Source organism: Macaca fascicularis, chromosome 10 (assembly GCF_037993035.2).
Source record: "Macaca fascicularis isolate 582-1 chromosome 10, T2T-MFA8v1.1".
Classification (NCBI taxonomy): Eukaryota; Metazoa; Chordata; class Mammalia; order Primates; family Cercopithecidae; genus Macaca; species Macaca fascicularis.
In genome coordinates this window covers 8,768,511-8,791,961 of record NC_088384.1, presented here as the reverse complement: position 1 = coordinate 8,791,961, position 23,451 = coordinate 8,768,511, and the positions used below count along the sequence as shown (strand labels likewise).

The 23,451-nt window shown below is 47.0% G+C and overlaps 1 protein-coding gene across 3 annotated transcripts in view; it reads right to left on the bottom strand.

Annotated features, from left to right (window-relative positions):
* The window catches only part of ARFGAP3 (ARF GTPase activating protein 3), a 64,472-nt gene that overhangs the window by 1,624 nt on the left and 39,397 nt on the right, over positions 1-23,451 (bottom strand). For 2 of the 3 annotated variants that reach the window (XM_045363514.2, XM_065522047.2), the window contains exons 10-15: positions 20,931-21,059; positions 20,057-20,179; positions 13,393-13,524; positions 11,073-11,196; positions 9,350-9,440; positions 858-979 (exon numbers count right to left, since the gene is read on the bottom strand). In XM_045363514.2, coding sequence (XP_045219449.1) covers positions 858-979; positions 9,350-9,440; positions 11,073-11,196; positions 13,393-13,524; positions 20,057-20,179; positions 20,931-21,059 — 721 coding nt within the window. The remainder of the gene's footprint in view (positions 1-857; positions 980-9,349; positions 9,441-11,072; positions 11,197-13,392; positions 13,525-20,056; positions 20,180-20,930; positions 21,060-23,451) is intronic. The other variant, XM_045363515.2, reaches the window with a different exon arrangement.

The following is a 23,451-nucleotide window of genomic DNA, read 5'->3' as shown; positions in this document are numbered from 1 at the left end:
ACTTCAGAGTCAAATGAAAGGGAAGACTGTGCTATTCACAGTGTGAAAACAGCTACATCAAGAGTCCTGGGACTAAGGGAACTCTCCAGAACGGGAGACACCTCCATGCCCTCCTTAACCTGCAGCCAGAGCAACATCTGCCTGGGGCCAGGAACCCCCTTTAGAGGCACCACAGTCCACATGGTTCCAGTCCTACTTCCTTTAGCAGCATCTTTAATAGAATCCTTCTTCAATGGCCTGATGTAAACAAGAAGGTACAAAGAAACGAGCCATTCATATCGTCAGAGATGGCCTCGACTCTTATGTGCAAGTATGTGCCATCCTTGGCTTATGTTTTCACTCGATAGAATGTGGTTTTAGAAAAACTTCTGATGACATGGAAATGCTCCTAACATCACAGAGAAAAAGCAAGATATAAAACCCTATATACAATATAATCCCTTTTTGATTTTAAAAAGATATGTATATCCTTTTTATCTATGAATAGAAAAATATCCTTAGAAATCTAGAGCTAAAAATATACCATAATATTAAGAAGTTATCCCTGTGATGTGGCATTACAGATAATTTCAATTTTCTTAATACTTACTTCTCTGTTCCAATCTAGGAAAAAAAAAACTGCATAATGGTCATGACAATTCCTCTAACAATTCCCAGAGAGTCATACATTAGAAAATATTAAATATAAAATTATAATTTCTGGTTTTCATAATGTCCTGGGTTATACTGTAGCAAACACATCGATCCAATAACATATAATTGAATTTTCCAGCAGTTGAAGATTGAAGTAGGTCTCATTTTCAAACTGCTGAATCTACTACCATCATAGCCAGTGAGCACTGCCCCATTCCACTGACCTGAATTGAAGTCACGACTCCATTAGCAAAGACGGAGAGTTTTCCAGCAACGGACCTCACTCCCTGCTTGAATTGCGCCATGTCGGGGGCACTGGGCAGCACGTTGGACAGGCTGTAGTTCCCTGCACACACACAGAAGCTGGCTCATTACTGCCATGGCCATGGCTGCGGCAAACCCTGTGCCCAGAGTGCCCAACGGCTTCAGAGAACCTGGATGTCTCCCCTCCTGCCGCCTCACAAGGAGCCCAGCAGTGGGATGGAGACTCGGGCTGAAGTGGCAGCCCTGCCACGATCCACATGAGAGAATCCACATGAGAGAAGATGTAGTATGGGGGACTTAACACCACCATGAGTTCAAATCCTGGCACTGCCACTTCCAGGCTATGTGCCTCTGGAGAATTTAGTTCCTTGCTCTCTCTGGGCCCCTTTCCTCAAGGTGCTTAACATAGCCCTGGCAGGTAAGTACCCAGCAAAAGGCAGATGGGCCAACACGGATGGCCTCTTTCACATCGCCTCCTCCCTCTTTTGGTAACAGTACTCCTCCCTTCCTCCGGGAACCACCTCTCCCTTCTACCCTGTCCACAGGCATGGGCTCATGACCCAGGCCTGACCAATCAGAGCCTTCCCTGGGATGCACGTATCCTCAAATGAGAGGAGCCATTTGCTTGCTCTGGGGTTACTGGCAGGGACGAAGCAAAGCAGCAGCCATCTGTGACTAGGACTGCCCCTCCCACTCGCTTGGGGGATGGAGGAAGCTTGTTTCCTCCCCCGGGAGGTGAGCCACATGGATACATCACTGATGCTCTCTGACTGTGACTTAGAAGCCGAGCTCCACTGCCAGTCTTCCCAGGTACAGAAGTTGACACTTCCACCCTCTCTGCTAGGACCGGTGTTAGTGGGTTACTGTTGCCCTGACATAAACATCACCATAATTGCTACCAATGTGGGTGAAGTTCATCAGGGTTATCACACATAAAGGAGGTCTGACCACACTCCTAGAGCTGACAATCAGGGGTTCATAAACTTCTGTGTCACAATTGTAATAAGACGCTGCAGGGGCTCAGTGAGCTCAACACAAACCCTGAAGGTCCTCAGAAGTAGCCACACCTAGCTATGCCCTAAGCCCCACATGACACCACCTGTTCCTTACAAAACAGAAACCCACCGGACACAGTGGCTCACGCCTGTAATCCCAGCACTTTGGGAGGCTGAGGTGGGTGGATCACTTGAGGTCAGGAGTTCAAGACCAGCCTGGCCAACATGGTGAAACCCCATCTCTACTAAAAATACAAAAAATTAGCTGGGCATGGTGGCGGGCACCTGTAACCCTAGCTACTCAGGAGGCTGAGGCAGGAGAATCACTTGAACTGGGGAGGTGGAGGTTGCAGTGAGCCAAGATTATGCCACCCCACTACAGCCTGGGTGACAGAGTGAGACCCCATCTCAAAAACAATAACAAAATAGAAATCCTTGGTCAAGTCCCTCTCTGAGAACAAAACAGAACTGACAAGTTACCCTGCAATGTGTCCCTTGGGAGAGACACTGCATTTGCCCACAGCACTGTTCTCATGCCTACCACAGATGCAGGTCCTCCCATCTCCATCTCCAGCTGCCTGTGTAAAATCTTGTAGGCCTTCGCCAATGACAGAGTAGAATTCCAACACAGTGATGGGACTGGGGTGCTGTGTCTCCTCTGAGGGCTGCCTGGGCAGGCTGGAGGGGCCAGGTGGCCATGGTCAAAGACAGCCCTAGTGCGCTCAGGTTACACAATGAGCTCCAGGAAATGACAGCTCCAGCCACCTGCTCAGGAAAAGTGTCCTTGACCCAGGGAATCTCTCGTCCCTATCTGTTCTCAGAACACCCACAGTGCGTACTGAGGACACCACCACAGACCCGCTTTTCCACAGCTCACCACCTACTAAGGAAAGCAGACAATTAACTGATAACACCACTAAAGTGTGACCTGTGTCATGTGGAAGGGACACAGAGCAAACTCAGGTAAACAGCTTGGAGGTGGCTGCAGGGGTCCAGGTGCATGGGGCGGTACCTGAGCCTGAGCAGGTGGCAGTGGGGATCGGGAGGGAACGGGCTGAGCGTCCTCAGGAGGCAGGTGTCAAGAGACACACTGACTGACGCCGAGGCAGGCTGGGAGGCAGGCGGATTAAGGATATTTCCCAGGTTTCTGCTTGAGCAGCCAGGAAGAAGACAGCGGCTCCCCTCTCTGAGACAAAGGGGACGCTGAGCTACACAGTGGTCCGTGGTTGCGGCAAATGCCCTGGATGAGTCAGGACAGGACAGGTGACGCTGAGCTAACAACCACCCACAACTGATGTTCGCTGTGCCCAGTGCAGGTGGGCAGGGGGTTCTGTACATCACAGCCACTTGTGGTCCAAGCCCACGGGGCTACCTCTTAATTCCAGCTTCCTTGCCTACTATGACAGGGAATGGAACATGGCAACACGCACACAGCTCTCAAGGCTTGTGCTGGAGGCGGAACACATCGCCACTGCAGCCTGGCACTGGCCATGGGACACGGGAGGTAGTGGGAGGCGTGTTCCAGCCTATGCTGGCCGGCGGGCAGGCGCTCAGACTCAGCAAGCTCCTGGGGCCATTCATCATCCCTCCACCCATTCATCCTCAAACACCTGCAGAGGGCTTCCTCTGCCAGGCTCTGTCAGGTGCCAAGGGCACAGAAAGGAGAACTGACGATCCACTGGGGGAGATGGTCATCACATGGTCTTGCCCTCGGTGTAAGGCACAAGAGTGGTGCAGGGGGCACTAACCAGGCCCCCAGGGCAAGTACGGGTTGAGGGGCTGTCTGGGGGAATGGGGAAGAGAAGCATTCTGGGCTGGGGGCTCCACAGGCTCAACACCGCTGGAGCAAGTCACAGCAGTAAATCACGAGAAACGAGGCTGGAAAGGCCAACGGAACCATGGTCCTGGAGGTGAGTGCTGGGCGGGGAGCTGTGCTTCAAGCTCTCGAGGGCAGGATTTTCAGCACGGATGACTGTGTTTCGAAACATCATTGTGGGAGGAGTGAGGAGAGGGGTGAGCAGCAGCCAAGACCGGAGCAGGAGGACCAAGCAGGGGGTTGTGGCCACGCTTCACGTCTGGGGTCATCCAGGAGAGACTCCGATCATATGGGTCTATGGTGTGACAAGGGAGGTGGAAGGTTCCAGGACAACTCCCAGGCTCCTCAAAATAAGATCTTTTTTTTTTTTTTTTTTAAGACAGAGTCTTGTTCTGTCGCCGAGGCTGGAGTGCAGTGGCACAATCTCAGTTCACTGCAAGCTCCACCTCCTGGGTTCACGCCATTCTCCTGCCTCAGCCTCCTGAGTAGGTGGGACTACAGGTGCCCGCCACCACGCTCGGCTTTTTTTTTTTTTTTTTTTTTTTAATTTTTTAGTAGAGACGGGGTTTCGCTGTGTTAGCCGGGATGGATGGTCTAAATCTCCCCACCTTGTGATCCATCTGCCTCAGCTTCCCAAAATGCTGGGATTACAGGCGTGAGCCACCACGCCCGGCCCAAAATAATAATTTTCTTTTTCTTTTCTTTGAGACGGAGTCTCGCTCTGTTGCCCAGGCTGGAGTGCAGTGGTGAGATCTCGGCTCACTGCAAGCTCCGCCTCCCAGGTTCACGCCATTCTCCTGCCTCAGTCTCCGGAGTTGCTGGGACTACAGGCGCCCGCCACCACGCTCAGCTAATTTTTTGTATTTTTAGTAGAGATGGGGTTTCACCGTGTTGGCTAGGATGGTCTCGATCTCCTGACCTCATGATCTGCCCACATCAGCCTCCCAAAGTGCTGGGATTACAGGCGTGAGCCACCGCGCTCGGCCCAAAATAAGAATTTTTAAAAGAATACCAGTTCTTTTTTTTTTTTTTGAGACGGAGTCTCGCTCTGTTGCCCAGGCTGGAGTGCAGTGGCCGGATCTCAGCTCACTGCAAACTCTGCCTCCCGGGTTTACGCCATTCTCCTGTCTCAGCCTCCCGAGTAGCTGGGACTACAGGCGCCCGCCACCTCGCCCGGCTAGTTTTTTGTATTTTTAGTAGAGACGGGGTTTCACTGTGTTAGCCAGGATGGTCTCGATCTCCTGACCTCGTGATCCACCCGTCTCGGCCTCCCAAAGTGCTGGGATTACAGGCTTGAGCCACCGCGCCCGGCCTAAGAATACCAGTTCTAATCTCTCTGCTTCGTGGAGACAAATGAAGAGAAAAAGTAATTCCAAGATTTTAAGAACAAGTTTGGGCATTGTTTGTTTGTTTGAGACAGGGACTCACTCTGTTGCCCAGGTTGGAGTACAGTGGTGTGATCATGGCTCACTACAGCCTCAATCTTTTGGGCTCAAGTGATCCTCCTGCCTTAGCCTCCTAAATAATTGGGACTACAGGCGTGAACCATCACACCTAGCTAATTTTTTTATTTTTTAAATTTTTTATAGAGATGGGGGTCCCACTATGTTTTCCAGGCTGGTCTGGAACTCCTGGGCTCAAGCAATCCTACTTTGGCCTCCCGAAGTGTTGGGATTACAGGCGTGTATCACTGTGCCTAGCCAAACAATGAGTTTAACAACAAAAATTGCTCCAATGGCTACTTCTCAGATAGGCGTAACAGATGCCACTTTGCTAAATACATGCCACTCTGGTTTAACTGAATCTCTGTTGGCAATGCCACTGCACAGCTATACTGTCTGACAAGCACATGTGGCAATAACCAAACCGGACTGCCTGACTGCGGACTGAGGGTAGTGCTTTTGAGGCCACACTCCCAGACCCTGGGCCGGAGCAAGGAGAAAAGGAGACAGTGGTCAAGGGACCCCGCAAACAACCAGCCACTTGACCCCACGATGCACACAAGGAAGGGTGCAGGTGTCTGCACTGCCACGCAGATGTGCTCTCATTCAACAATCAGAATTGGCTTTCTGGAAAGAGACATGCTGAGGGGACAGCTGGGTTTGAAGCTTTTTGTTGTATCCTGGCTCTCACACGCTGCCTCCACTCCGTCATCTGGTGTCTGAGTGCCTCACACCTGCCTGAGGCAGTGCCCAGTTGATGGCAGTCCCCCAGCTCCAATGACCCTGTCCCATGGGTGTGGCCACAGGGACTGCTGCTGTGCCAGGTCAGGTTGGCTGTGGGCGCTTACATGTGCTTCCTACTCAATCCTTCAGCTACAGTGAAACAGAGTGCCCGTAAGAACGGCCGCAGGGTTCCTGGGCTAGAAACAGCCCCGGAAAGTAGCTTACCTCACCAGAAGCATTTCAAATGTGGAAATTAAGATAAGGAATACAGAATGGCTTCTTTTTTCTTTCTTTCTTTTTTTTTTCGATACAAGGCCTGGCTCTATTGCCCAGGCTGGAGTGCAGTGGCACCATCTCAGATCACTACAACCTCTGCCTCCTGGCCTCAAGTCATCCTCCCACCTTAGCCTCCGGAGTAGCTGGGACTACAGGCATGCACCACCACGCCTGGCTAATTTCTGTATTTTTTGTAGAGACACAGTTTTGCCATGTTGCCCAGGCTGGTCTGGAACTCCTGAGCTCAAGTGATGCATCCTTCTCAGCCTCTCAAAGTGCTGGATTACAGAGGTGAGGCACCACGCAGAATAGTGTCTTTTTTTCTTTTCTTTTTTTCTTTTTTCTTTTTTTTTTGAAACAGAATCTCATTCTATTGCCCAGGCTGGAGTGCAGTGGTGCAATCCAGGCCACTGCAACTTCCCCCTCCAGGGTTCAAGCAATTCTTGTGCCTCAGTCTCCTGAGCGGCTGGGATTACAGGCACCCACCACCATGCCTGGCTATTTTTTTTTTTTTTTTTTTTGAGACGGAGTCTTGCTCTGTCGCCAGGCTGGAGTGTAGTGGTGCGATCTCGGCGCACTGCAACCCCCGCCTCCCAGGTTCAAGCAATTCTCCTGCCTCAGCCTCACAAGTAGCTGGGACTACAGGCACGTGCCACCACGCCCAGCTAATTTTTGTATTTTTAGTAGAGATGGGGTTTCACCCTGTTGGCCAGGCTGGTCTCAATCTCTTGACCTCATGATCCACCCGCCTCGGCCTCCCAAAGTGCTGGGATTATAGGCGTGAGCCACTGTGACCGGCCTAATTTTTGTATTTTTAGAAGGGATGGGGTTTCACCATGTTAGCCAGGCTGATCTTGAACTCCCGACCTCAGGTGATTCACCTACCTCGGCCTCCCAAAGTGTTGGGATTATAGGTGTGAGTCACCATGCCTTGCCCAGAACAAGTTTTAAGAACTTGTTTTCTTAAAACAAACTTTTACTTCAATAACAAAGTATTAAAGACAAAATAAAAGAAAAAAATGTTATAAAAGAAAACAAGCTTTTATGGAGGCAGAACACATAAAGCTCTTTGTTGAAATATGCTCTAAATAATAAAAAAATAAACATTTAATAGAAGTTGCTGGTGCCTGTAATCCCAGCTTCTTGGGAGGCTGAGGAGGGAGGTTTGCTTAAGGCCCAGAGTTTGAGACCAGCCTGGGCAACACAGTGAGACCCCAGTGGGGGCAGGGGGGTGAAGGTTTCTGGGTGGCCTCTCACCCCAGGGTGCACCTTACAATGACCACGAAGTGCCAGGGATCAGGGTTGGTTTGGCACCTACACAGGCTCAAGAAAATTGAACGGATCTTTGTTCTCTGAAAGGGAACAGGAAGGTAGACACAGGCTGGCCACTATTTTGTTTCAGTAACTGGAAAGGCTGCTCTCATTTGATCTCCAATTTTTTTTTTTTTTAAACAAACAATGCTTCAGAGAAAAACTTCTACTGACTTAAATTACAAAAGCATCCACTGCAGGGAGTCGGGGGACTGAACAATGCAGGTCTCTGGACTGGCCTGCCGGCTGTGCCAGGGCCCCTACAAGGCGACCCAGCACTGACCTGTGGGGGCAGCAAGGCTGGGGTTGCTGGAGGCCTCCAAAGGTGGCTGGAGAGCCTCTCTGCCAGGGATGGTCACAAAATGAAGTTGCCCTGACAAAAGGCCAGGACACTGAAAGTCTGGAGATGGAACAAGCCAATGAGCCTCACCTGCCCCCACCAAGACTCACTGCCAGGAAATGCCCAGTCAGCAAGTAACTGCCTGAGCGCCCCTCTGCTGAGTCTGGGGTGAGGCACAGGGTGTGCTGTTGCCCAGAGAGTGGCTCGTGGGAGCCGCGGCCCTGGCTGCCCACCCCCAGGCACCGCCACACCCTCACTGGCAGTGGATGTGCTGGGGCTTGTCCACTCTGGCCGTGGCCTCTGGCTCCTTGGGCTGCCTGGCTCTCTGCCGGCACAACCCTTGGCTCACTTGGTGCCACCTGGCTAGGTGTGTTCCCTCCACCGCAGCACAGCAACTTGGTAGTGCCCACTGCACCCCGAGGGCCACAGTGTGTCTCTATAACATTCCCAAACCGCAACCCAGAATGTCCGACACTCAGACCTTCTCTGTCGAGCTGTTTCTCTTTGGACTCTGAAAACAGCTGTTCTCTGTGGCTATAAGGCCAAGTGTTTGCCCAGGTTGGTCACCTAGAGCCACACCCAGTTCCTCTAGGCCTAGAAATGAGGTGTGCTGAGGGTGCCAGGCCTGGAATGCCTGGCTCCTGAGAGTCCTCCCTCCCCTTGGCTCTCCTGCTGATAAATGGGTTCCTGAAATGACCTCAGAGGACGCTGCTCCTTTCATGTTAACCGCAGGGCCCCCTCCTCCCCACTGTGGCTTGGCAGAGGCCTTTGTAGGGTACTCTTGCAAGGCATCCCTCAGTCAGGGGGATATGGAAGTCGAAGCAGAGGGGCCGGTGCTCTGAAGCCCACCACTGGGCTCCCAGGCTGCCCCATCCTAGGTCATCCCAGCCCTGGGAGGACCAGATACCTCTTTGCTGCGGTCTGAACCCTGAAGAGGGATACGGGAGACAGGCAATTCCCCTCCGCTTGCTCACTCCCAAAGTTGTGTTCTGTCTTCTCTGGAAGAGATGCTGGTAGAGCCACATGCTTCTCTCTGCCTCTGCCCACCCCTGGGGCCTGCTGTGTGCCAGACACTTGGTGGCACTTTGTATTTCTCATTTAAGCCTCATGAAAACCTTGAGAGGTAGTTTTATCCACCCACGTTATGGAGAAGGAGACTGAGGCTAAAGGCGCCATGACATACTCAAGGACTCACAGCTAGAGGGTGGTTAGGATCACATGGGAGCCCAGGGCTGTCCACCTCTAAGGCTAAGACACCACATGGCATTTCATAGCACATCCGCACTCAGCTAGAAAACATTCCTCTATGACAGTGTTTAGAAGGATGATTGCCAGGCAATGTTGGGGATGATGCTTTCATTTCATGACTTGGTCTCCTCACATGTGAAGCCTGGAATAGTAACTTCTACTCTACCTGACTTACGGCAGAGATCAGAGCATCAAATAATGGTTGCTAAAATATCTTGGAAAAGGAAACAGTCCTATCTAGATGAAATGTGTTCATACCGTAGGCATGACAGAGACCAGCTCTTGTTCAGTGACCCCCTACCTGCTGCCTGCTTCCTCTGCTCCTCAAACAGATCAGCCGAGCTTATGGAGGAACTCGCCGACAGCCTCTCTAGGCGGGCCCTGGTCTCATACTAGAGAAGACAAGGAAAAGGAAACGTTAGGCTCCAAAGATCGTGGGCAGTTTTGCAAGAAGAATCACCGAAGAGCTGTCATTTCAAAGTGTTTGTCCCCCAGGCTCTCTCCAACAGTTACTGAATGCCACTGCCAAGGCCGGGTCCTGCGGGACAGCACAAAGCTCATGTTCTGCATGGGAGGCAGGTCACAGGCCAACCGATCAACATACAGCACCTCAGCCAAGACGGCCAGTGCGGAGGCAGTCAGAGGGAGGGAGGGAGAGCAGCATCTCTCTCCTGCTGCTGCTTCTAGCCAGCGGTCAGCAAAGGCCACTCTAAGAGGCTCTTTTCCAAGCCCCATGACACTATTTTAAAACTGAACTTCAATGTCAACTTTGAAGCAAGGCAGATATTATGGACCGTGGGAAAAGCGAGGGCCAATTCTACTTTCGAAACGATGGCAGAAGTTCAAACTTCTGCAAAATACATTCAGCACATTTTAGGAAACCATCGTCCAAATAGTCAGAGGCACACTAGCCATTCAGGATGAGAGGGAAGACGTAAACCTCCCCACTTCCACTTGAGTCTTACAGCTTAGCAAGACTTCACTCTGATGAGTTTATTAACATTTCTTTTTTTTTTTTTGGAGAGAGAGTCTCACTCTGTCACCCAGGCTGGAATGCAGTGATGTGATCTTGGCTCACTGTAACCTCTGCTTCTGGGTTCAAGCAATTCTCTGCCTCAGCCTCCCAAGGAGCTGGACTACAGGCGCGCACCACCACACCCAGCTAATTTTTGTATTTTTTGTAGAGACGGAGTTTCGTCATGTTGGCCAGGCTGGTCTCGAACTCCTGGCCTCAAGTGATCCACCTGCCTCAGCCTCCGAAAGTGCTAGGATTAAGGTGTGAGCCACAGTGCCTGGCCAAGTTCATTAACATTTCTGAGAAAAGCCAACAATCTGAAAATAAATATATGCACTCCCCAGAAACATATCTGGCCAGGCATGGTGGTTCACGCCTGTAATCCCAGCACTTTGGGAAGCCAAGGCAGGCAGATCACCTGAGGTCAGGAGTTCAAGACCAGCCTAGCCAATATGGTGAAACCTCATCTCTACTAAAAATACAAAAATTAGCCAGGTGTAGTGGTGCATGCCTGTAGTCCCAGCTACTTGGGAGGCTGAAGCAGGAGAATTGCTTGAACCTGGGAGGTGGAGGTTGCAGTGAGCTGAAATTGTGCCACTGCACTCCAGCCTGGGTGACAGGGAGGCCCCGTCTCAAAAAAAAAAAAAAAAAAGAAACATATCTATGTGCTTCATTTCACTATGTTTAAAAGTTATTAAGTAAATTATAGCTGCATCAACAATTGTTTGAAATACATTCAAAAGATACTGGATAATGGCTATTCAAAACACCGAGAGAGGAATAAGAGAACTGTGAGGTAAGTCCTTGTCTTGTAAACACTCCTCTTGCTGAGGCGGCAAGCACACGATCAGTTACACAGACCTGGGTTCAAGTCCCGACTCCAGCACTTTCAGGCTGGAGGGCATCTGGCAGCCTGAGTCTAGCTCACTCAGGATCTCCTCCCCAGTGCCTACACCCACACTTCTTTCCTGCATTATGGGGCACCCAAAGAAACTCTCTGGACCCTTACATCAGCCTGGGCTTGTCTTCCAAAGTACATATCTGATGAAATGGCCTTGACATTGCCAAACTTCTTCTGGGCCTCATCTGTATTTTCAACTGGCTCATAATCTGGCTTGCGGCGAGCAGTAGGTCTGCAATTAAAAACAGCCAACATTAGGTTAACTAATTTGAGGTGAAGCAAACGTGTTTCATACTCATTTTATTTTATTTTTTATTTTATTTTTTTTTGAGACGGAGTCTTGCTGTGTCGCCCAGGCTGGAGTGCAGTGGCCGGATCTCAGCTCACTGCAAGCTCTGCCTCCCGGGTTTTTACGCCATTCTCCTGCCTCAGCCTCCCGAGTAGCCGGGACTACAGGCGCCCGCCACCTCGCCCGGCTAGTTTTTTGTATTTTTTAGTAGAGACGGGGTTTCACTGTGTTAGCCAGGATGGTCTCGAACTCCTGACCTCGTGATCCGCCCGTCTCGGCCTCCCAAAGTGCTGGGATTACAGGCTTGAGCCACCGCGCCTGGCCATTTTATTTTTTAAAATGCCAATAGCAGTAAATTTTGTAAAAGGATTTTAGGCCATTTTTAAAAGCCTGAAAATTCTAATTAAAAAAAAAAAAAAAAAAAGAATATCCAAACGATACAACATTTGAAGGAATTTCTGTTTAAAATGGGGTCTGTTGTTTCACATTTCAGATCAACTGGTGAACATTGAATACATTGTTTGGAATGTCCATAGGACACTGCTCTCTCTACATTGTATAGGATATAAAATGTCCCAGTTACCTGGGACAATTTCAAGTTACATCTGTTGTCCCAACATATTAGTAGTGCCCCTTTGCATTCTCACAAGTTCTCTGGTTGGAAAATAAATTCATTCATAATCACCAAAAACTGGAGTCAGTCCTTCAGTAGGTGAATGGATAAACTTGGCAATTAAGAGGAATGAACACAAGAATGAATGAGTCTTGACCAAGTGTACTAAGAAAAGTTAAACCAGAGTAGGAAGGCCAATTGCTACATGACTCCACTTATATGACATTTGGGAAAGGCAAAATTGTAAGGCCAGAAAACAGACCTGGTGTGACCAGGGGCCAGGGGCAGGGGAGGGGGGACTACAAAGGGCATGGGGAAAATCTGGGGGTGATGGGAACTGTTTTGTTCCTTGGTTTTGGTGGTAATTACATGAACGTATGTGCTTGTCAGAACTGTAAGTATAAAAAGATGAATTTTACTATATGTAAATAATATCTTAAAATTGGGGGAAAAAAGGCCGGGTGCGGTGGCTCACGCCTGTAATCCCAGCACTTTGGGAGGCTGAGACGGGCGGATCATGAAGTCAGGAGACTGAGACCATCCTGGCTGACACGGCGAAACCCCATCTCTCCTAAAAATACAAAAAAATTAGCCAGGCATGGTGGCCAGCACCTGTAGTCCCAGCTACTTGGGAGGCTGAGGCAGGAGAATGGTGTGAACCCAGGAGGCAGAGCTTGCAGTGAGCCGAGATTGCGCCACTGCACTCCAGCCTGGGCGACAGAGTGAGACTCAATCTAAAAAACAAAAAATTGGGGAAAAAGGTGAAATCTTCCTGGCCTAGGCCACCCCTGACCCATGGATCAGAATCTTCAGGGAAGAGGCCTCCACACACATATTTATTTCAAGGTCCACAGAGGATTCTGATGTGCACCTCCTATTTAGAATCAATAATTTAAAATCAAAACAGGCCGGGCATGGTGGCTCACACCTGTAATCCCAGCACTTTGGGAGGCCGAGGCAGGCGGATCCATTTGAGGTCAGGAGTTTGAGACCAGCCCGCCCAACATGGTAAGACCCTGTCTCTACTAAAAATACAAAAATTACCCCGGCATGATGGTGCGCACCTGTAGTCCCAGCTACTCGGGAGGCTGAGGCAGGAGAATTGCTTGAACCTGGGAGACAGAGGCTGCAGTAAGCTGAGATTGCACCACTGCACTCCAGCCTGGGCAACAGAGTGAGATTCCGTCTCAAAAAAAAAAAAAAATCAAAACAATATTCCTAAAATAGTAGAACAAAATTATTCACTAGTCTTACAAAAGGTTTCAAAAGGTTTTCTTTTTTGAGGGGGACAAGGTCTTATTCTGTTGACCAGGCTGGAGTACAGTGGCACGATCATAGCTCACTGCAGCCTTGTACTCCTGGGCTCAAGTGATCCTTCGACCTCGGCCTCTTAAAGTGCTGGGATTATGGGAATGAGCCACCATGCCCAGCCCCTTACAAAGGTTTTCATGTCATCATGTTATCAGCACTTTTTTCCCAGAAATGCATGGATTCACTACTACAACCCCACAGTTTTGCATTCATACCTGTCTGAATAGCCTGTGGTTTTCAGAATGGTTTCAGTATCTTTGCTGGTCTCTTTTTTCCAGTAGGAATCTGAACTGTCATCCCAGCTAGAGAAAGAACTGCTCCTTAACTCCACTGCCTCGTCAAAGTACCTGTGTGAGCAAGAGTACAACGGTGACTTTGGAGGTCCTTGCTGACACTCGTTCTGGGCCCTCTCACTTCCACGGATGTGGGGGATGCCTCCTTGAAGTTAATGGCAGTCACGTTATTAGGTCTAGCCAATGAGACAGGAGCAGACGCGAGGTGTGTCATTTCCAAGGCCTTTCAAGTACCTGTGTTCAACCTTGCCAAGTCCTCTCTTCCCAAGCTACACGGAAGAGACTGTTCCAGGTGCTACAGTCTCAGGTAGGTAAAACCTCCATCAGTCTGGACAATCAAAGTGACACATGGAGGACAGGTACCCTAGAGAACCATCTGCACCCTCAGCTGAGTTCATGTGAAAAAGAAATCAACTGCCATTGTGTTCAGCCCTTGAGATCTGGGGGATGTTTGTTACCTTAGTATTACTTGGCCTATCCAGACAACACAGGGCATCTTTAAATGTTATCCACCACAGGTTACACATTTCACTCTCTTTAGGTCTTACTCCGCCTGGTTAGGCAGTCACAAATAACACCGCTGGGCCTAGAGAACCGACTCCATACAGGAAGCTTCTTGTTGGCAATCCCTTCCATGTTAAGTACATTCAATGAAAATGATGTAAATGACGCTAATTAACCTTCTCCTGGAGTTGGATACAAAGCTACGGATCATTGATCACTGGACCATTCTTCGGATACTCTTTCAGCCTGGAGCCTGCAGTAAACTTGATCTGATTTGCAAGCATCTCAGGAGAGCCTGGTCTTCGGATCAGTTTACACTTTAATTAACCAATTATCACCGAGCAGGGCATTGCTCAGAGAGCAGCACTCAGTGGCGGCCTTTTGTCCTGTGTGATTAGAGAAAAATCTTTGACCAAGAGCAGCAAGGTCTGCCTGGAACAGGAGCGATTGACAGGCAAGGTGGATGTGCCAAAGCCTTGAGAAAAAGTGACCATCAACCAGCCAGGCACGGTTTCTCACACCTGTAATCCCAGCACTTTGGAAGGCCAAGGCAGGTAGACTGCTTGAGCCTGGGAGTTCCAGACCAGCCTGGGCAACATGGCAAAGCCCCATCTTGACAAAAAATGCAAAATAAATAAATAAACAAATAAAATAACTGTTTCCTGACCATCTCTGGGGATTAAAAGAAAAAAATTAATGGGGCATGGTGGCACACCTATAGTCCCAGCTACTTGGGAGGCTCACCTAAGCCTGGGAGGCCGAGACTGCAGTGAGCTGTGATGACGCCACTGCACTCAAGCCTGGGTGACAAGATCACCTGAGCGTGGGAGGCTGAGGCTGAGATGAGCCGTAATCATGCCACTGCACTCCAGACGGGGTGATAAAGTGAGATACTATCTCAAAACAAAAAGTGACTGTGCTATGCCAGAATTCGCAACAGCTTAGGATGGAAAAGCAGTCTGGCCAGATATACACACCTCATGAAGGCAGTCCAAGAAGTTCAGAGGAGAGAGGCAGATCCCAGGGAGGTCTTAGGAAAGGAAGGGTGACAGAAGAGAATACAGAGGCCTTAACAGACATCATCCAGGCTTTCTCCAGAGAGTAAGGACAGGAAGCACACTGGAAACAAGGTGAGCACCAAGCTCTGTGCTATAAGGAGTTGCACAAAAGATGGAGATCATAGGTCAGAGGGGCCAGTAACCAAAGGCCAATGTAAGAGGAAAGCAAGAACCCCTAAGAGCAAAGAGGCCAGGACCTCAGTGAACTAAGATCTGGGTGGGGGACATGCTAAGAACCAATTTACTCTTTCTTGGCAGAAAACAAAACAAAACAAAACAAAACAAAAAAAGGGACAGAGTTTGATAAACCTGCTGTTTGGAGCAGATGGTATGATATTACATCCTTAATAGACAGAAAGTAGAATTTCTCAATGTGGCTTCTGTCTTCTCCGGCAAGAAGGTCATTAAGAACAAATCTCATGACACTAGCATCTTCTCCTTAGGAAGGAAAACGCGGTGTTCAAAGTGTATCTGGATTTCAGCTAGAAACCAACCAGCCTTTCCCCATGGTGGACGAGTGGATCTGTACTACACCCAGGCTCTGCCTGGAGGAAGAGATGACTGATTTCCCTTCAGAGAAGAGAGATCAGGACACTGAAGGAACCGGAAGTTACATCAGAGGAAGGTTCAAAAGATGTGGGATGTGTGCGGGCCTGGAAGGTGCTATTCACATGTTTGAGGGACTTATTTTAAGGGACCATGAAAAAACTAAGACCAATTCAATGAGGAATTTTAAAACTACTTAATAAGCACCTGTGAGGAGTCAGGCACTCTGCTAGGGGAAGACACAGGGCAAGAAGACACATTCAGCTCCTGCCCTCATGAGGCTTGTGAACTGGCTTATGGAACGGAGGCTGACTTGAGCGCAGAAGCCTCAGAAGCTGTGTTAATGAAAGGGAGAGTTTCTCATGGAGCTGCCCTGGGACCAAATGGCTGCCCTGAGAAGGAATGGTACAGTAGAGGCTGGATGGCCCTGGAGTGGGAAGAGGGGGGTCAGCACTGGACTGGTGCAGGGTGAGGGTGAACTTCCAGGTTCTTCATGACTCTGTGATACTAAATTTTGTAGATTGAACAACACTCTAGGTAAATAACATTCTTCATTCTTTTTTTTTTTTTTTTTTTTTTTTTTGAGACGGAGTCTCGCTGTGTCGCCCAGGCTGGAGTGCAGTGGCGCGATCTCGGCTCACTGCAAGCTCTGCCTCCCGGGTTCACGCCATTCTCCTGCCTCAGCCTCCGAGTAGCTGGGACTACAGGCGCCCGCCACCACGCCCAGCTAGATTTTTGTATTTTTAGTAGAGACGGGGTTTCACCGTGTTAGCCAGGATGGTCTCGATCTCCTGACCTCGTGATCCACCCGCCTCGGCCTCCCAAAGTGCTGGGATTACAGGCTTGAGCCACCGCGCCTGGCCTACATTCTTCATTCTTATAAGCCAATGTGCTTATCCTGAAATGTAGGGGAATCTGATTACTTTTAAGTGACTGAACTATTCAGAAGTCAAAGGAGAGAGACAGCCATTGGCTTGGGTCCCCCTGACCAGCATAAGCCTGTGAGGCAGCAGTCTGTGCGTGGGCTGGATGGCGCCTTCTCTTCCAGTCACCCATGAGAGGCTCTCTGTGCTCATGCTAAGGAGGAGCAACTCAGCAGGAGGACCGGCAACTCACTAAAGGGATGGACAGACCACCATTCAGGCCTCCAGCTGACCCTTGGAAGGACAGGGTGAGTGGGACCACTAATGGCCACTAGTCCCTGCTCAGAAACAAACAGACTTTCCTTCCTCATTGCCAAACCTTTATTGGCTTTCTAATGCTTTGACTGTAGCTCTCAATGCTTTTTTACTTTTATTTTTGCCCTCCCACTGTCTTTACCCAATCTTGAAAACATTCCTTAAAATCCCTTGATAAGAACATCCTAATATCACATTCTCTCTGATTTAGAGCTATAGAAGGTTGTCTATTCTAATGAAGGCCATGCTGGCTTTATAAGGCTGAGCAAATTGTTCTAGTTTCATTATCTTGTACTCAATATATAATTATACTGTTTATATCCTGGAAATAATGGAACTCAATAATAGTAATAAAAAAAAAACCAAGGACAGGTTTTATCTTATTTTTAACAGAAACAGAACTCTTTCATAATTCATAATATTCAAGTTCTAATGGGCTAATGAATAATTTGAAAGCAGTAAGAGCTCTTCATCGAACTATTATATTTGCTTTCAGAGTCCATGTTTATTTTACCTCAGTTGCCAAAGTACCTAATAGTACCCTCGTTCTACTAATGGTGGTTACCCTACCAAGGAGGACTAGAGAAGGTATTTATGTTCCTATTAGACAATCTGCAGGGCGTGATAAACAATACTGCAAGGTCTCTCTGGCAAGAGTCCAGGAGGCAAGGTCTATATAAATATGCCATCTGCTCCCAGGTTTCAAACTGTAACAGTTTCACAGTAACAGTGGCTTCTGGGGGCTAACCCTTTTGATTAAGCCTTGGAAGGAGGGGAAGTCTGAAAGATCCCTGAAGCCCTTACAAGGCAGAAAGGCCCCGCAAGGGCCTGTCAGTGACCTGGAGCCAGTGAGGGTCTCTGAAGTTCCCATTAGGCAACCTCACTTAAGAGTTCTCTTAGCAACCCGGCTACCAAGCAAGAGTACTGATTTAACTTAAATTGTCTCTTTTTTTTGAGACAGAGTCTTGCTCTGTTGCCCTGGCTGGAGTGCAGTGGTGCAATCTAATCTCACGGCAACCTCTACCTCCCAGGTTCAAGTGATCCTCCCACCTCAGCCTCCCAAGTAGCTACGACTACAGGCATGTGCCGCCATGCTTGGCTAATATTTTTGAAACTTTTTGTAAAGATGAGGTCTCACTATATTTCCCAGTCTGGTCTTGAACTCCTGGGCTCGAGTGATCCTCCTGCCTTGGCCTCCCAAAGTGCTGGGATTATAGGTGTGAGCCACCATGCCTAGCCTAAACTTTCTTTACTATCATCTGTAGAAGTTGCCAATAAGCAGTGAAATGATCAAAGATGTGCGAGAAGCCACACAGGCAAATACAGACCCGTATTGCCAAGTGTTTCCTCTGACCCAGACTTAGTCCATCATTTAATATTCATATCTGAAATGATTTGACATGCATGCAGTTTCCAAATCAAATTACGCATTTAATTTTATTCTGTGTAAAAATCTATTTACATACCTTTAAAAGGCATGATTTGGGTATCACTTCTGAGTAAAGTGAAACTTGATGCATTATACAAGCTGCAAAGGATAGGCAAATATAAAACCACCCGTGTCTCTGAAAACACCACCATGGAACACCACTAAACTACTATCTTTTTTTTTTTTTTTTTTTTTGGTAAAATCCCTGGACTTGAAATAATTTGGAGCTATACTTAAGAGACATTTTTTAAGGATAGTATTCTTTATACAATTCCTTGTCTATAAACATTGATAGGAAAATATACAATTTCACAATTAGATTCTAGGTAATAAATTTTTATCTGTTCTATATATGAAGTATATAGCTTTTATACATATGAAAACGCTTCAAACCTATAAATTGCCAGACAACTCTAATGCCCTCCGAGATGTAAGTGATGGAGCCTTCCGGTAAGCACCACCCATTACTGACAGAAACACCTTCAGTTTTCATGAACTGCTAACCCAAAGGTGGTCCTCAATGTGGTTAGTTTAACTACCTAACAATAGTAATTAAACATTTAGGCTGGGCACGGAGGCTCATGCCTGTAATCCCAGCACTTTGGGAGGCTGAGGCCAGCAGATCATTTGAAGTCAGGGGTTTGAGACCAGCCTGGCCAACATGGCAAAAACCCATCTCTACTAAAAATACAAAAAATTAGCTGGGTATGGTGGCACACGCCTGTAGTCCCAGCTACTCAGGAGGCTGAGGCAGGAGAATCACTTGAACCTGGGAGGTGGAGGTTGCAGTGAGCCAAGATCATGCTACTGCACTCCAGCCTGGGTGACAGAGTGAGACTCTATCTCATAAACAAACAAACAAAAAACATTTAGACTGAATCACACGTCTCTTAAACTGAGTTTCTACATTATCATATAGCAGCTAAACATAGTAAGAGCCAAGCACCATTCTAAACGTACTATAGTATTTGCAGTATCTCATTTGATCCTCACACAACCCTATCAGATAGGTACTACTAGAGTCCCTAATTTACAGATGAGGAAGCTATAGCACAAAGAAGTTAAATAACTTGGCCCAGGTCACACATAAGTGAAAGCCAGGATTCAAATCCATGCCATCTGGCCCCTGGGCCCATATTCTTACCCCTCTGTTCCTGAGCTGTGCCCTCTCCAGTGAAATCACAGGTTCATTTGGTACTTTTTTAGCAGACCTCTCCCTGGGCTGGGCAGGTCCTTACAAAGTGAACTGACTCAAGTTTAAACTTGTTCTTTTGCTCTGGCAGGCCACTTGACCGTGCACTGATCTCCACAGTCGACTTCACACTAGAGTTATGCATTTTGTCTCAATCAGATAGTGAGTGCTGAAGAAGAGAAACCTCGGCTTTACTCTGGGATCCCCTCAAGGTGCAATCATGTTCCTCATTAATAAATACACACACTCATAGAGTTTATTTAATGTACAGGTGTACCAATTGGAGTTTTCTGAAGCTGACATTCTGAAGCACAGAAATCTGCTGAAGCCCTGAGAAAGAGCTGTGAAATATTCCAACTGCTGGACTAAAACTAAACAACACACACCTTCAGGATTTTGCAGTTTTCTCCAATTTCATAATTTAAATAAACACATCTCTCCTACCTTTAACTCACAGTTGCTGATTTTATTATCAAACATTTTAATGTTAGCAAACATTGTCCTTTCACAAATGTTTCTCTAATTTTTATTTCAAAGAATACCTTTGGCTTCAGTCAAAGCTTTTAAAAACAGTGGAGTAAACTGATTTGTAATTTCTTCTAATGCAAATAAACTAATCAATCCATACTAATCACTACTTTTCAAAATGACACTTTAACGATGATTTGTCATAGAGTACCTTGAGCTGGAAGTAAAATATGAATCGTCACTGTCATCATTGTACTTTTTTCTTGGTTTTGCCATGATGGGTGATTCCTGTTCTATGGTCTGCATATCTGAAGTCACTGAATGTGAAATACCACTTGAGAAAACAGAAAAATATATATATTAGTAGGTTCACAAACTTTTGTTTCACCAAAATAAACAAAGCTTTAATTTATATTTTGAACAAAGACAAATTTATTAGAAGGGTTAAAAATATAAGCAATAAAACAATTTTTTTTTCTGGTGCAAGCTTTCAAAAATGTTAAAATTTTGTGAGGACTGTGTCTACCCAAATACAGTCACAAATATTGGTTATGGGCCGGGCTCGGTGGCCCACGCCTGTAATCCCAGCACTTTGGGAGGCCGAGGTGGGTGGATCACGAGGTCAGGAGATCGAGACCATCCTGGCTAACACGGTGAAACCCTGGGCGGCGGGCGCCTGTAGTCCCAGCTACTCGGGAGGCTGAGGCAGGAGAATGGCATGAGCCTGGGAGGCGGAGCTTGCAGTGAGCCGAGATTGTGCCACTGCACTCCCGTCTGGGTGACAGAGTGAGACTCCGTCTCAAAAAAAAAAAAAAGAAAAGAAAAGAAAAGAAAAATATTGGTTATGTCCATGGCTTCCTCTCCAGTAGGTGCTTCATGAAGAGCTAGACCTTTTTCCTTCTTTTAAAGAGCCAAATTTGAAAATTTTCATGTTATAGTGAATACCAGAGCAAAGCAAAAATAATTAGAGAAGTTAATGAATAACAAAAAAACCCTCTAAAGTTGAAACTAACAGAGTCCAAGAAAAATCCACCGATGATTGGCACAGTTTTAAATTCTAACTTCAAGAAAGCAGTCTCACATACCTTCTGCAATTTCCAAATCCCATGCCGAGTCTGTCTGAGTCAACATTTTTTTTGCCACTAATGTTCAACTTTTCATCTTTCTTCATTTGAATTTCAAGATCCTTATAGGCTAATCGTAATGATGAAACACTGCCAGAAAAACCAAATACTCCTTAATTTAGCTTTAATCCTTTGTTCTTACATTAAAATAGCAAGCAAAATTAAACATGTAATTTATACTTTTAGCTCCATGATTCTTTCCATAATTAACAATTATGAAGGCAAGTTGGCGTTTTTTCTACCTGCCTTTTTTGAATAGATGTTTAAGAAAATTTGAATGAGCCTACAGCTCCTTTCTCACTGCTGCTCAACCTATGCCACTGTTCAAGTTTAGTTCACATTACCTATTATTGTAAAATAACATAATGTATACCCAAATCACTTCTACATGGGATAGTGAAAAGCAGAATTTCTTACTTGGATTATTTTATTACACTTCCACATTACATAACAAAGCATGAGGTTAGTCTCACTAGTCTATCTTAAGATAAAGAAATGTATAAATTTGACTTTACAAATAGATCAAAGAAGCTGTTAATTGTAAAAGGATCCTTCCATTTACAAAATAATTTCTTGTAGGGTATCTCCATGCAATCAGGCTTCTGAGAGTGTTTAAAATGGCATAGTCATTCATCAGCTAATAGACTCTTTAGCACTACTAGTCAGTCATATACCACGCTTCTATTTAAAATCAAGTATCTGCCACAAGCAGGATACCAAAGGGGTAAAAAGGTGTACAAAACATTGTCCTTGCTCTCAGATTTCTTTTTTTTTTTTTTTTTTTTTGAGACGGAGTCTTGCTCTGTGCCCCAGGCTGGAGTGCAGTGGCGCGATCTCGGCTCACTGCAAGCTCCGCCTCCCAGGTTCACGCCATTCTCCTGCCTCAGCCTCCCAAGTAGCTGGGACTACAGGCGCCCGCCACCTCGCCCGGCTAATTTTTTGTATTTTTTAGTAGAGACGGGGTTTCACCGTGTTAGCCAGGATGGTCTCGATCTCCTGACCTCGTGATCCGCCCGTCTCGGCCTCCCAAAGTGCTGGGATTACAGGCTTGAGCCACCGCGCCCGGCCTGCTCTCAGATTTCTAAATATGCAATAATGACTTAATTTTTCATAAAAAAAAAAAAACTATGCCTATATAGCAAGAACAGCAGTTTGCATCATATTTTAGTGAGACAGCAACATTTCAGGGCCCTGAAAAATGATCTATCTACCTTACAAGGATTTCTAAGTTACCATCCACTTTACAAAAACATGTAAAATGTCACGAATTCCTGGCAAAAGAGGCATTGTATGAATTCCTAGTAATATAAATTTCTGTGTAGTAACAGGGAAGGACAACAGAATTTCTTTCTGTTTTTTGAGATAGTCTCGCTCTGTCGCCCAGGCTGGAGTACAGTGGTGCAACTTCCACCCACCAGGTTCAAGTGATTCTCCTGCCTCAGCCTCCTGAGTAGCTGGGATTACAGGTGCCTGCCACCATACCCAGCTAATTTTTGTATTTTTAGTAGAGACGAGGTTTCACCATGTTGGCCAGGCTGGTCTCAAACTCCTGACCTCAGGCAATCTGCCCGCCTCTGCCTCAAAGAGTCCTAGGATTACAGGCGTGAGCCACCGTGCCCGGCACAGAATTTCTTACTAGGAAAAAGTAATCTTGCTTTTGCTGTTTCTTTTCTTTAATGAGTCAAGCAAGATTTCTTTGGTTTTCACGTGGCAGTTTGTTTTCCTTACTCTTCCTACAGAACAGGTTATGGCTATTTTACTCCTTAACAAATAAATACTACTCTTTCTTTTGGAGGAAAACAATAGCTCTGTTTAAAATCATGAATACATATAATTACAGCAACAGATTCCTCTGGAGAAGATGCATGGGGATGAAAAGGTTCTACTAGAAAGATAAGAGATGGAAAAGTTTTCCTTCCTAGGTAATCTGACATGGGACTGGGTCACTCACTAAAAGCATGCACTTTGATATCCAAGCTTACGAGAACATCTCTCTGGAAGAACCAGCAGAGTTAAGTCAGAACACGCGTTTCTCAGAACTTCAGGAGCGCTTACGGGTACTGGCTCAAGGGAAGACTACAGGACACAGATCAAACAAGCGAAGTAGCTCGAGGCAGCTCTGCCTCTTCCTTCCTTCCTACCAAGTGGGCACACAGAGAGCCTCTGAGGATGGGCTGGGAAACTGCTAGAAGGAGACCAGGACACTGCATGGGCCGTTTAGTTTCACACCCTGACAGTACAAGAAACAGCACTGCTCTGACAGTTTACTGAGCTGAAATAACTTTATTTACAGCCTTTAAAAAAACTAACTTGCAAAATAACACTCATACATTAAGGATAAAACACCTGTACTTTCTATGGGTTTGAGTGGCAGTGGTGGTCAGTAAGGCATAGTTATGTGGTTGTTCTGAACAAGGCCATGAAAGTTGCCAAATTGGCTTCCCAAATCAAATTCATAAATCTTCCGATCAGCATCTTTGTT